At 32.1% G+C, this 13,447-nt stretch overlaps 2 protein-coding genes across 3 annotated transcripts; one reads left to right on the forward strand and one right to left on the reverse strand.

Annotated features, from left to right (window-relative positions):
- Positions 1 to 1,772: 1,772 nt before the first annotated feature.
- Positions 1,773 to 7,300, reverse strand: LOC107613207 (disease resistance protein Roq1). Of its 2 annotated transcripts, XM_016315099.3 has the most exons (6): positions 6,965 to 7,280; positions 5,943 to 6,790; positions 5,268 to 5,846; positions 3,981 to 5,070; positions 3,566 to 3,847; positions 1,773 to 2,405 (listed from the first exon to the last, which is right to left on the reverse strand). In XM_016315099.3, exons 2-6 carry the CDS (start codon positions 6,758 to 6,760, stop codon positions 1,911 to 1,913), a joined length of 3,264 nt encoding a protein of 1,087 aa, XP_016170585.1. In that variant the 5' UTR covers positions 6,761 to 6,790; positions 6,965 to 7,280; the 3' UTR covers positions 1,773 to 1,910. The 2 variants fall into 2 exon arrangements, with proteins under 2 accessions (XP_016170585.1, XP_016170584.1); XM_016315098.3 differs by having other exon boundaries at positions 5,943 to 7,300.
- A 3,617-nt stretch (positions 7,301 to 10,917) lies between these two features.
- Positions 10,918 to 12,460, forward strand: LOC110265235 (uncharacterized). Its single transcript, XM_021108123.1, has 5 exons — positions 10,918 to 11,217; positions 11,331 to 11,515; positions 11,591 to 11,904; positions 12,042 to 12,199; positions 12,308 to 12,460. Exons 1-5 carry the CDS (start codon positions 10,918 to 10,920, stop codon positions 12,458 to 12,460), a joined length of 1,110 nt encoding a protein of 369 aa, XP_020963782.1.
- Positions 12,461 to 13,447: the final 987 nt, after the last annotated feature.

The raw sequence follows: 13,447 nt of genomic DNA on the forward strand, positions 1-13,447 counted from the left end.
ATTAATTAATACTAACTTACGATGACTAAGACTAGTAACTTTGTTCAATCTAAGGCATGATGACAAATAATTTTGCATCCCAAATAAAACTAATTTAATAAAATTTTGTTGAATCAAAGGTTATGTGTGAACTTGCTCTATCTATAATCATGAACATGAACAATGTTTACTTGTTTTCGTCAAAGACAAGTTTTTAATTTTTTGTTATTAGGATTTCTTCCACCGCTAAGTGGAATAGATATATTGGTAATGAATTAGTCATGATATTAATGATAATAAAAATTTCATGATAGTAATTACTAACATTATAATAATTAAACTAAAATTTTTCTGATTTTTTTTTTGTAGTGTCTTGATTAATATACGATTTTTGTCAAAAAATATTAGTATTTGTGTTAGTTTTTATACTTTTTTAAAGAAATAGAAACTTTATTTAAATAAACACTATAAATGATATTTTTTTTCTTTCATTTAAATCAACACTAGCCAATAATTCATCATGTATATATTACATAATTAAAGAATTATGCATAAAATTTATTTTAAATATAAATAATTTTAATTTTTATATATTAAAAATATAAAATTATATAGCAAAAATAAGAGAATTGAAATCATAGACTAGTTAATTTTATGTAGTTACTAATAAAAATATATATGATACTACTTAGCAATGATGTCAAAATAAAACTCGTTTTTTTATTAATGAAAAAATTTTCATTATATTAATTATTTATCTTCTTTGCTTTAACTTGTGTATATATAAGAAATCAAATAATATTAAATAGGATGTCATCTTTAAAAAATCTTTTGCACTTAATTTTTTATTCCAAATAAATAGGATGATAAAAAATAACTTTATTATTATTATTATTATTATTATTATTATTATTATTATTATTATTATTATTATTATTATTATTATTACATTTTTAACAACATTTAATAAACTATACTTGTTAATTAAATTGAAATATTATAACATTTGTTCTCTTTGGTCTATACATATATATATAATTGATAGTTATTTTAAAGATATCCATACTTGATAATTATTTTGAGACTTACAGTATATTTTTTAATATGACTAAAAATGAATAAATAATTTGTCAAAATTGAATATTAATTAATTGTTCAAATTATCAAATATATATATATATATATATATATAGATATATATATATATATATATATAGATATATATATATATATATATATATATATATATATATATATATATATATATATACTAGTTACATATTTATTTTTATTTGGTTCTAACTTCTAACATATGAAAGGGTTATTAAAAAAAAAGTGACTTTAAACGTAGTAGTTAGTATGACTTAATTTATTCTGTAACATATGGCTTGGGAAAAAAAGGCTAAAAATTTTGCAATGCACATACAAGCTGCACAAACATAAAATTTTGAACCAATTTAAACTGGAGAAAGAAAAGACCAGTTGTAAATATTTTATGAACTTTTTAAATTGCATGCTCACAATAATGTTACCAACCCAATCTGAACCGTATAAATTATTTAATATAAATCTTAATGGTTATGAGATTTAAAATATCAATATGTCAGGAAAGGACAATGACATACTTGAAAATCTTTCTAAAAAATACTGCAATTCAATATTTTTTAAATATTATCTTTTATTCAATTAAAAAAAAAATCAAGTAAAGCACCACACTTGACTGTTGACTCCTTCCTCCCAAAAGCACCCGTCGTTCTTTCCATTCATTTCCCTCTTTTCCTTTTTGCATTGGTTTTCACATCTCAAAGACGTTGGTAAATGATAAAGTAATACTTTAATCACCCTTGATTCAAGGTAATAGAACTCATACATGATTAAAATTATAAATTCAGGGGTGATTAAAGTACTACTTTATCATTTTACCAATTTTCTCACTTTGAACTATCTTTCTTTTCTTTTCTATCCGTGACATGAACCTTCGGAGTTTGAAGAGATGTGACATCAATGCTATCAGGCAACTTAAGCTTGATGCAGCCTTGCACATTTAAGTACGTAAGATTTACAAGAGTCCCAATAGAATCATGAACAGTGGATAAACGTGTACATTCTCCAAGATCAATGTGCTCAAGATTGGGTAGTCCTGTAAAATCTGGTGTGTTCTTAAGATTTTTGCAACTATAGAGGTCAAGAACCTTCAAAGAACTTAATTTGCATTTATGATCAAGATTGAGGGTGACCAACTTATCACAGTCACGGAAACTCAAGTAAGCAAGTTCTTTAAGATCTCTGATAGATGGATGGACTTGCACTAGGTTTGTGCATCCTGTGAGATCTAGCCGCTTAAGACTTGGGCACCCTTCAAAATTTGGCGTCTCCTTGAGCTCTTTTGAGTAACTCAAATCCACCCTTTCTAAACTTCGAAATACCTGGAAATAGAATCATTAGCTACCAACATGTCATTTTGTTATATTAAAATGTAAGACATTAAATGTTGGTGTAGAATCCTGAAGAGAAATACTAGGAAGACAATAACATAAAGTTAACTATATTTAGGCTTGGTTTGGTAAAGCTTTTACTTTTTAAAAGTAGCTTATGAAAGATGTCTTTTAAAAGATAGCTTTTTAAAAACTGCAGCACTTGCGTTTGGTAAAATCAAATTAAAAATGACTTTTAATAAGTACAAGCATCACAATTATGTTTGGTAAAACAGCTTTTAAAAGTTGAAAAAATTATAATAAACATGTTTATAACAAAAAATAATTTTTTTTTCAAATTTTTTAAAAATTTATATAATATTTTAAAATAAAATAATGTTAAAATAAAAAATTCATAATAAACATAAATATAATAAATAAATTCTTTTATTTTTTAACTTTAAAATTTTATATAAGTATTATAAAAATTTATTTTATCCTAAATATCATCACTAAAAATAAAAAATAAAAAGTATATGAAGATTAGGTTGAAAAATAAAAAATATGTGAAGATTGTGTTAGAATTTGTGAAGGTTAGGATGAGAAGTTAGAAGTCACCAAAAAAAAAAGGATGAGAAGTTAGAAATATATGAGGATTTCAATGGCAATATAATAGCGAGAAATATGTGCGGAAAAATGAAAAAAATTTAGTAAGCATAAGCCAGCTTTGAAAAGCTCCTTCCTAGGTGCTTTCAAAAGCACCCCTAACTTTTAAAAGCCGTAAGCACAAGCATTTGGGCTTTTTAATTTACCAAACGCAAAATGACGTGCTTGTGAGCACCTCTTGAAAAAGCTTTACCAAACTCAGCCTTAATTTAACATCTACAATTTTTTATATGTAATATCTATAATTATATATTTATTACACCTAAAAATGATCATTATTTCAGCAATAATTAACGAATACAAAATAAAGAAAGTTTGCACTATTTTGGACAAATTTGTATTGTTTCTGAAATATTTTTTTTTTATCTTAGAAGATGTAAAAACATTTTCCCATTATACCATTTTAAAACAAAATTGTGACAATTGCTTACTTCTTTCCATTGTTTCTTTAATAAAGGAAAAAAGATAAAAATAAAAATAAAAGGATGAGGAAGATATTAAACTACCTGACTGCCATTCCATAGCCGTTTGATGCGGCTGTTAGGCAAATTCAATTGAACAAGACGGTTATACGGTTCAAATGAAGGCAAAGAAGAGGAAGGATATCCATCCCACAAAAGATACCGTAATTTGTTGGGAAGAGAAGTAGGCTTTCCCGAAAAATGTTGATGATATACTATGAGCAGTTCAAGATTTGTCATTTTTGACAACCCTTCGATGTTCAGATCTTCATGTTTGGAGATGGAGGCATCCTCATATAGAACTATGGCTTTAACTTTGCTTGCTTCCTGAAAAACGAGCATGAACATATTACCAAAAAAAAAAAAGCATATTTTTGACAGACTCAAAAAATGATCGCAAATACGAAAGAGATGTAATTTTCTAATGATACAATTAAATTTGCCAGAGTGGAATTGTTACATTCTTTGACTTCAAGGTAAAGCTAAAGTCCTCGTAACGCCACAATCTACTCCGCGATGCTGGATTTTCTGGACATTCTTGACGAACAATTTCCTTTCCCATTTCTTGCAATAGATCATGCATATGAATTTCCTCCTCATTTTTTATAATGAGTGATTTGTCCATCAAAGCTTGAATCCCAATTCGAGCGAAAAATCCACAACAATTTAGAACTTCTATTACAAAATCTAGTTTCTTCCCATGAAAGAAACAAGCAATGTGCAAAAATATTTCTTTCTCTTCTTGGTCTAACCCATCAAAACTTATTTGAAGAATCTTTATAACTTCAAAAGATGGCACTTTTCTCAATCTATTCAAGGTATCTTTCCAGACAGTTATATCACAGGATCCCAAAAAAGAAGCCAGTACTCTGATCGCCAATGGAAGACCACCAGCATATTCCAGTACTCTGGGAATCAACTCAGTATAGCCCTCATAATTGGTAGCATCAGGACAAGCACTCAAGAACAGTTCACGAGCATCATCTTCATTCAATAATGGAATCTCGTAAATTACATCTGCTTCGTATGCAGTCAAAATATGTCTATCCCTGGTGGTTATGATAATCCTACTTCCGTTCCCAAGCATGTTACGATTTATAGCCAATAACTCCAACTGCCTTGGCACATCAACATTGTCAAGGACTATAAGGATCTTTTTCCCATAAAGCCTTCTTCTTAAGAAGCCAGACATTTCAAAAGGACTGTACATATCTGAAAGTTCTTCATCTAAAAATTGACAGAGGATTTGTTTCTGCAAAGCAGTAGCACCACCAACTCTGTAAACCTGGCTTACGTCCTGAATAAAACAAGCACCCTCAAATTCCTGAACTATTCTGTCATACAAAGCTAAAGCATGGGTTGTCTTTCCAGATCCACCCATGCCCCAAACTCCGAGAACTAAAACACAATCATCCTCTAATTTCAAAAGCTTTTCTAGCATGGCTAAACTGGATTGTATACCAACTGGACCGTGGCTACTAAGCCTGGAGAATTTAGGGCATAATCGTTCCACTATCTGAATGATATTTCCAATCGCTTCAATCTCTGATCTAAAAGGGAAAGATTAAAAAATAAGAAACCAAACATACATCGTTTCAAGATGCTTTGTAATAGCTTAACTTACTATGATAAACTAAGATGCAGATTCAGCCTGATTAAGCATGGAATGCTTAGTGGTTTGCACAAGATAAGTTATGACTTGCCTAGAAATGATCAAGTTCCTGTAAAGTATGGTTTAGATACTTACCCATCTTTTAGACTCACACCTTGTAGATTAGTCAAGTAATTCAAAGCTTCCCTCCACTTTTGAACCTTGAGGGGATCTTGTTTGAATTCCTTCGTATATGAAACAAACGCTCTCTCATAAGGGCCGGTTTGTCTTCGAACATCCCTAGGATGCACATCACAGAAAACTGGGATGACAGTTTGATTTAGTTCCCGGTGACAATCAACTATGGTAGCCACTTCCTCCAAAGAGCAAGTTGAGTCAGCATAATCTCTTGTGAAGACAACTATAAGAATCCTGGAATCTTTAATTACCTGGAGGTCCTGTGAAGGAATGGAGTCTCCTCTCTCAGTCTCCTCTTCACTCTTGAAGGTGGAAAATCCTTTCTTGGTGAGATAATGGTAAAGGTAGTCAATAAATATGTAGGGAGTGTGAGTGCGTCTGAGACTGAGAAACACGTCATATTTGTTGAATTCCTGCAACGATGGTCTTCTTTCAGTGGATTCTGGATTTTTATGAGTAAATCTTGAACTTTGGAATTTATAAACCAGTGTGTCCAGCACGGCCTCAACTATTCTTTCAATCCCTTCGGCTTCAGCGCTGAAAGAGGAACAGAAATAATCTGTCATACCAAAACAACAATAAGATCACTAATCCCTTGCAAAGGGAAAAACAATGGTTAGTTTATATACATACGGATCTCTTAAAGCAAAACCACTTAAATTGGCCAAATACGTCATAGCACTCTTCCATTTGTAGATCTTGTCAGGCTCTTCTTTGAATCTCTCCCTATGCGAATCAAACGCATCCTCGTAAGCCCCACTTTGATATCGAACATCACGTGGATCTACATCATAGAAAACTGGGAAAAGTTCCTGCTTCATCTCTTTGTAACAATCAACTATAGCAACCAGTTCGTCCAAACACCAAGTTGAGCTAGCATAACCTCTTGAGAACACAACGATAGAAATCCGTGAATCTTTAATTGCTTGCAGGAGCTCTGATGAAATGCTTTCTCCTCTGTTTAAATTCACATCGTCTTTGAAGGCCAAGATACCTTCTTCCATGAGCCGGTGGTAAAGATAATCAATGAAAGTTCCGCGGGTATCAGCACCTCTGAAACTCAGATACACATCATATTTATAACCTCGCGGAGAAGACGAACTCCCCTCGGTCATAGTTGACTTTGACTCCGGAGGAGGATGATCGCAAGTTGAATCTTCCTGCTGGCTCAGGGAGCTGCCTTGGCTGACATTTGAATCCAGAGAATGAAGAGAAGCTGAATCTTCCTGGCTCAACCTGCTGCCTTCCTCGCCCAACGGTTCATCGTTGATGTTGTTGGAATCTGAATCTTGGTAACCCAGCAGAGCCCGGAACTTGCTGCTGAGTAAGGGTCTCAAATTGAGAAAGATGCCTGATATGAATGAACCAAAAACTATACCTGATATGAAAAGGCACACCGTCCATGACCAACTAGCATTAGTAGAAACTGATGGCGTCTCGCCTGGCTCCATTCTTTCTCTTCAAACACACTTTGCAGCTATCTTCACCTCAAAATTCACATAAATCTACTCAATTGATTATCTCACGCAGCAAACACAGATATCGAGATTGACTACTTTCAAGACTGAAATTTTTGGCGACAAAAATTGAAACTAATAATATTTATTTTCAAAAATATTCTCCTCTAACTTTTTAAATTCTAAGTCTAACTCCACCTTTTCTTTTACTCCCAAATCATGACTCCCTCTCGCGCAACTTCTATCTCCACCGCCACCACCAGCACCGTCGTCGTGGCAAGACGATTTTGCCGATGATTTCCAGTCACTCAGCTTCGCCTCCACGACCACCACCACAAACCATCGCCGACATCAAGCGCAGCACAAGCTTCGGACAGAGAGAGGCAGCGTCGCAGACTTACATTGGAGCAGCGAGTAGAGAGATTAAAGAAGAGGGTGGGAGAGGACTGAAGAGGTGAGACAGTGTTGACCGAAGAAGAAATTTGAGAAGAAACAGAGAAACGGGAAAAGAAATACTGGATTTGTTTGGATCCTATTTCTAAAAAAAAAATTTATTTTTTTAAAAAGATTTTTTATAAAAATAAAAATAATTTTATATTAAAATATTTTATATAAATTTTTTTTATTTATTAATTATATTTAGATAAAATAAGATAAAATATTTTTTATATTTATTATATAAAAAATATCTTTTAAAAAAAGATATAAATTGTATTTTTTTTAAAAAATATGTTTTTTTATTTTTTTAATATTTTATTTTTATTATTAAAATTTTTTTAAATACACTAAAAATAAAAAAAATTATTTTTTATCGATTTAACGGTGCACAAACAAGCATACTAAGATTGTTTCTAAACCGACAAATCTCAATTCACTTAAAAGAATTAAATTTTTTTATTAAAACAAATAAAAAACAATTTGAATTATTTTGAGAATTTTGAGTTTTTGATTCTCATTTCTCTTTTATTTACAAATCAAATAAACAAAATAATTTTAAAATTAATTCTCATATTAAATAAATTCAATATATCAAATATAAAAAATATTTATATTTATAATTGATGATTTTATTTAATAGTTATTTAGTCATCTTTTTTCTTCTTATTACAAAGAAATTATAAAAAAAAATTAATTTATATAAGAATTATTTCAAATTAAAAAATTAAATTTTATTCTATTAATATATTAAAATCATTCAAAATTATAAAATTGAGTCTTAAACAGAAATAAATTTTACAAAAAAATAAAAAAAATTTATATTCAAATAATTTTCAAACAAATTCTAAGAAAAATTCTTGGGCCAACAGAAATTTTTATATTTTTAAATTTAATCATTATTTAATTAATATAAATATTAAATTATTTTTAATAAATAAATTTTATTAATTTATATTGATAAATTAAAAAAAATATAAATTATATTGATTTATGTATATAAAATTTTAATAAATATAAATATAAATTATATAATTTTGTATATAAAATTCATCTAAATATAAGTAGAAATTATTACTGCTAAACATAATAATATTTATTAGTCATATAAATTTATTTAATAAATAATTTTATTTATTTTATTTATTTTATTATTTTTATTTATCTTAAATAAAAATTAAACATAATTAATTTTATATATTTTATATTTAACATGATATAAAAAATTAATTTAGTCTAGCCTTTTTTTTCTTTTCTAAACACAATTAAACGTAATTTTTTTTGTGACTTAAAATAAAAATTAAACGCAATTTAAAACTTCAATAAAAACAAGCTAGCTCATAAAGTGAGTTGTTCATATCCTGATCCAATACATAGGCTAGGTCCACATCTAGCTAAAAGGCCCAATTCAGGAGATTGGTCTTCACTGCCTATCCGACTTTCTCAAAGAGGTCGGAGTCAATGTAAGCAGGTACTTAACATTTATTCAAGTAAATAACTGCTTCTGTAAATCTCGTTCCTACTTCCAGAAGGGAGATCTCAATAATCTTAAGATAAAGGGACGGTTATCCACCATTAGAAATGGAACTACTTCGGCGGTGGTTGTTGGCTCGTCTCCTATAAATATCCTGACACACTCAGGTAAACTTAAGTTCCAATACTTTAAACCTGCTTAGTGCTTACCCCTTGCTAACTTAGGCATCGGAGTGTCTTTGCAGGTACCACTCCCCATTCTTCAAAACACACAACTCGGACGGCGGCTCCCAGGCAGGAATAAGTCGGAGGTCACCTTCCTTCAACGTTTGGGCTTTCCATTCGAGTCCAATCATCTGGTTCTAGATAATCCCTGGAATATGAGTCAAACTTAACTTTAGATATACTAGTTTCATTGCCTCCTGAAATAATTGATTGATATATTTAATTTATTGAAAATATTATTATTTAAATAATTTTTAATAAAATATTTTTAATAATAATTTTAAAATATATCTTTTAGAAAATATCAAAGAATTAATACTTTTAATATAAAATAAAAGAAAAGTTAGTATTGATTCAAATACACAACAAAATAAAAAAAAAACATTGATCATCTAGAATTATTTTATCTTTAAAAATATATATTAATCTATTAGAAAGATCTTATATTTTGACAAATATTAATGTGTTCTAAAGAAATATGGAGATTAAAACTCGTTAAATATTAACTTGTTATTAAAGATAAAAGAAGAAGAAAAAAAGTTTTCTTAATTCTAAATTTTAAATTTAAACTATTGATATAAAATATAATAAATTAAAATTAAAATTTATTTAACTAACAAAGTTCAACATTTCTTACTTGATAAAGAGTTTTTAAGAATAAACTATAACAAAAAAAAAATGCATGCTAACAAATGAAATATCTCATTTATAATTTTCTTTTATGTATATATTATTATTCACATAAATTATTATGAAAAAATATAATATCACTCTTAATTTTTTTAATACTACTCACATAATTTTTTTATTATATTCTATATAAATTTGTTAAAGAAAAAATATTATTAAAATAAGAATAATATTATTATCTCTTATTATTTTTTTGGGTAAAGTACTAATTTGGTTCCCTACGTTTGGGGTGAATTCTGTTTTAGTCCCCAACGTTTAAAATGTTCTATTTAAATCCAAAAAACTTTTGATTCGCATCAATCAGGTCCTGCCGTTAAGTGGGTGTGAAATTCTTAACGTCGTATCCGACATGGCAACGGAGAGGGGACAGTAGTTAATAGACGTGTAATCCTTCCCGCCTTTGGACACCTCCCATTTATCCTGACTCTTCTTCTTCTTCTTATGAAGCACGAAACGATAATGAAAAGCAATAAACCCTACCGATCGTCACTGAAGGGTTGCGATTCGCAGCCAGAGAAGTGACATTGTCCTTAAGTAACGTTAGAGGTCCACAGCAGCAGTTAGTTTGAAACCCTTGCTTTCCGAAAGAAGATCGTATCAGGTATTCCGTTATCAAATCTTCTCAACCCATTTGGTTTTCATCTTAATGCATGTTGATATGTAATAATGCATGTTGATGTGTGATTATTTTGTTTTATAGTTTCATATTCGTTTCTTGTTTTGTTTTGGAAGTTTTTATTTTGCCCTAGTGATTGCATTTATGCATTTCTGTTGTTGTTGATCAATGTGAGAATTTTATGAAGTCTATTGTGTTTGTCTAACAGATTGTTCGAAAAATGAGTTATTTTAGTGTCAAGATACACCATAGGAGAAAGTTTGGGTTTGATGGTGAACCTTTACACTATGTGGGGGGTGAGACTTCGATAGTGGACTACTGTGATGAAGATAGGTGGAGTAGGTTTGAGGCCATGGAGATAGTGGTCGAACAGGAATATGTGGCAGAGAACATCGCTGCAATGTAGTATAAGTCTCTGAAAGATGAAACAGATGTAGGACTGAGGATGCTTCACACAGACAATGATGCAATGGACATGGCCAGAATTGGAATGAGGGACAACATGGTGGAGCTTTTTGTTGTTCACAAAGATGGTGCTACTACTAGGAAAGGCTGCACTATTGAGGAAGTTGAAGACATAGATGGTGGTGAGGCTGCTACACCCACTGCAGACACTATTGGGCCTGGTCTAATTGTGCTGCACAGGGCCCAATTATTTGCTCAGGCCAAGGTGGGTAAGAAGCCCAAGGTGGTGACAGAAGCCTAGAATGATATGTTGGAGGATAATGATGAAGAGAGGTTAGAGAGGTCAGATTTTTCAGGTGATGATGAATCTGAGGATGATGACTACCAGCCAGAAAATGATGATGAGGGAGACATTGATGAACAGTGGAGTGAAAACAGCTCTGGAGATAGTGATATGGAGGTTGCATTTGATGACAGCGATGATGATTGGAATGGTGATGGGGGTTTGTATGATGTTGAAGTCACAACTACGAAAGATTCCCAAAAGATAAAACAGAGTGTTCCAACTGAGAGAGTACAAGGAGAATTTAGTGGCAGTGTTAATAAGGTAAGGAAAAAGTGGTGGCTGCTGGACTAAGGGATAAAGATGATGGGTATGAGAGGGAGGAGTTGTGCGATGTCCTTGTAAGTGATAATGAAAGGGATCCCTTGTTGAGAAAGTACCCGTTGTATAAGAGTTTGAAGAATATGAAGGATTATAAATGGGAGGTTGGGACAATATACGTAGATAGGAATGCTTTTAAGGAATGTGTAACTAGCTATGCTGTGCACAGTGGCAGAGGAATATGGTTCTCAAAGTGTGATAGCCATAGGTGCAAAGTTGTTTGCAAAGAAGGTTGTAAGTGGTTTGCTTACTGCCATAAGATGAAGAGAGAGGATACATGACAATTGACCAGCTGTTACAAAAAACACACATGCAGTAAGGCAACCAAGATTGGTATCATGAGTTCTCAGTGGCTGAGTAAGGCTTTTATGAAGAAGATTTGTGAGAACCCCAAAATTAAGTTGAGAACTTTGATAAAGAAGGCTCATAGCAAGTGGAATGTTGATCTCACAAAGACCAAAGCTGTCAGAGTGAAGCAGCAAGCCTTGGATGAGATTAATGGTACTTATGGAGAGCAATATAGGAGGATTCATGACTATGCTGTCAAGTTACTGAGGTCAAATCCGGGTTCCACTGTTCAGATACAAGTGGAGAGACCTCCTGAATTTCAATTAGAGACACCAATTCCTGGTAAGGACATGAGACCACTATTTGAGAGGCTCTATATTTGCTTAGATGTTTGCAAATAGAGTTTCATGGTATGCAGACCCATGATCGACCTTGATGGATGCTTTATCAAGACTCTATATGGGGTCAACTTCTAACAGCCATTGGATGGGACCCCAATGATCAGATTTTGCCAATTGCCTATGCTGTTGTTGAAGCAGAGACAAAAGACTCGTGGAGATGGTTTTTGTTGAATCTGTGTGACGATTTGGGAGTTGATAAGATCAGATGGTGTACATTCATGAGCGACCAACAAAAGGTAACTCTCAATCTAAGCAGTGCTCACCTAAACTTGTCTAATTAATTCTGTCTTTAATTCATGTTGTGCTGTTATTGACTGGTGCTATTTTTAAATTCTGCTTCCAAGGGATTGATCCCTACCTTCGATGAGTTGCTGCCTGGCATAGACCACAGGTTTTGTGTCAAGCACTTATATAGCAATTTCAGAAAAAGGTTCCCATGTGTTCAGCTAAAGATGATGATGTGGAAGGCTGCAAAGGCAACATATGTCCAGGAGTGAGAGAGAAGGATGAAGAAGATTCAGCTGATTGATCAAGGAGCTTATAATCATCTCATGGAGATCCCTACCAAGTATTGGAGCAAGTCTAGGTTTAATTATTTTCCTATAGTTGATACACTTGTAAACAACATGTGTGAGTATTTTAACTCTGTTATTGTAGAGGCTAGAGAGAAACCCATTGTGTCTATGTTAGAAGATATTAGGGTTTATCTAATGAATAGGTGGGCTGACAACAGACAAAGTATAGTTACATATGCTGGAGAAATTTTGCCAAAAATAAACAAGAAAATTGAAAGAGAGATTGATAAGGGTAGGGAGTGGTTGGCCATATATGCGGGTAGGGACAAGTATGAGGTGTCTAGCAGTTAGGGTAATAGAGACAAATTTGTTGTGGACTTAAACTTACATGAGTGCTCCTGTAGAAAGTTTTAACTAACAGGTTACCCTTGTGAGCATGCCATGAGTTGCATTAGAAAAATGTGTTTGGATGTTAAGAACTATGTGAACAAGTGCTATAGAAAAGAGACCTACGTGGACTGCTATCAACATGTAATCTACCCAGTGAATGGACCAAATCTCTGGGCCCGGACTGAGATTGATGATGTGCTACCACTAGTGTTTAGGAAACCAATAGGGCGCCCAAAACTAAGCAGGAACAAGACTGGTGATGAGCCACGCAACAATGGACCACTGGCTAAATTATCCAGGACTGGACAACAACAAAACTGTTCCTATTGTTTTGCACTTGGTCACAACAAAAGAACCTGCCCTAGAAAACGTAAGGTGGAGGCCTCAGCAAAAAAGGTAAAGTTGTTGTTGTCAATTTGAATACAATTCCTTATATGTGATTGTTACTGTCTGATGAACCCAATTTGTTGAACCCAATCCCCTGATGTCACTGTTTGTTGTTACTGTTTATAGAATAATGCAGCTCCACAAGTCAAGAAAGGTACTGGCACAACTAGGACTCCAAACCCCAGCAAGATC

Source organism: Arachis ipaensis, chromosome B8, assembly GCF_059453495.1.
Source record: "Arachis ipaensis isolate K30076 ecotype BB chromosome B8, ASM5945349v1, whole genome shotgun sequence".
NCBI lineage: Eukaryota > Viridiplantae > Streptophyta > Magnoliopsida > Fabales > Fabaceae > Arachis > Arachis ipaensis.

Excerpts from the sequence above, each read along its gene's own strand:
- LOC110265235 (XM_021108123.1), top strand. The coding sequence starts at position 10,918 with ATGTTGGAGGATAATGATGAAGAGAGGTTAGAGAGGTCAGATTTTTCA. Across the intron at positions 11,218-11,330 it reads TTAGTGGCAGTGTTAATAAG|TACCCGTTGTATAAGAGTTT; the intron begins GTAAGGAAAAAG and ends TTGTTGAGAAAG. Across the intron at positions 11,905-12,041 it reads ATTAGAGACACCAATTCCTG|CCATTGGATGGGACCCCAAT; the intron begins GTAAGGACATGA and ends AACTTCTAACAG.
- LOC107613207 (XM_016315098.3), bottom strand. The coding sequence starts at position 6,760 with ATGGAGCCAGGCGAGACGCCATCAGTTTCTACTAATGCTAGTTGGTCA. Across the intron at positions 3,848-3,980 it reads TTACCTTGAAGTCAAAGAAT|GAAGCAAGCAAAGTTAAAGC; the intron begins GTAACAATTCCA and ends CTCGTTTTTCAG. Across the intron at positions 2,406-3,565 it reads GGCTATGGAATGGCAGTCAG|GTATTTCGAAGTTTAGAAAG; the intron begins GTAGTTTAATAT and ends TTCTATTTCCAG.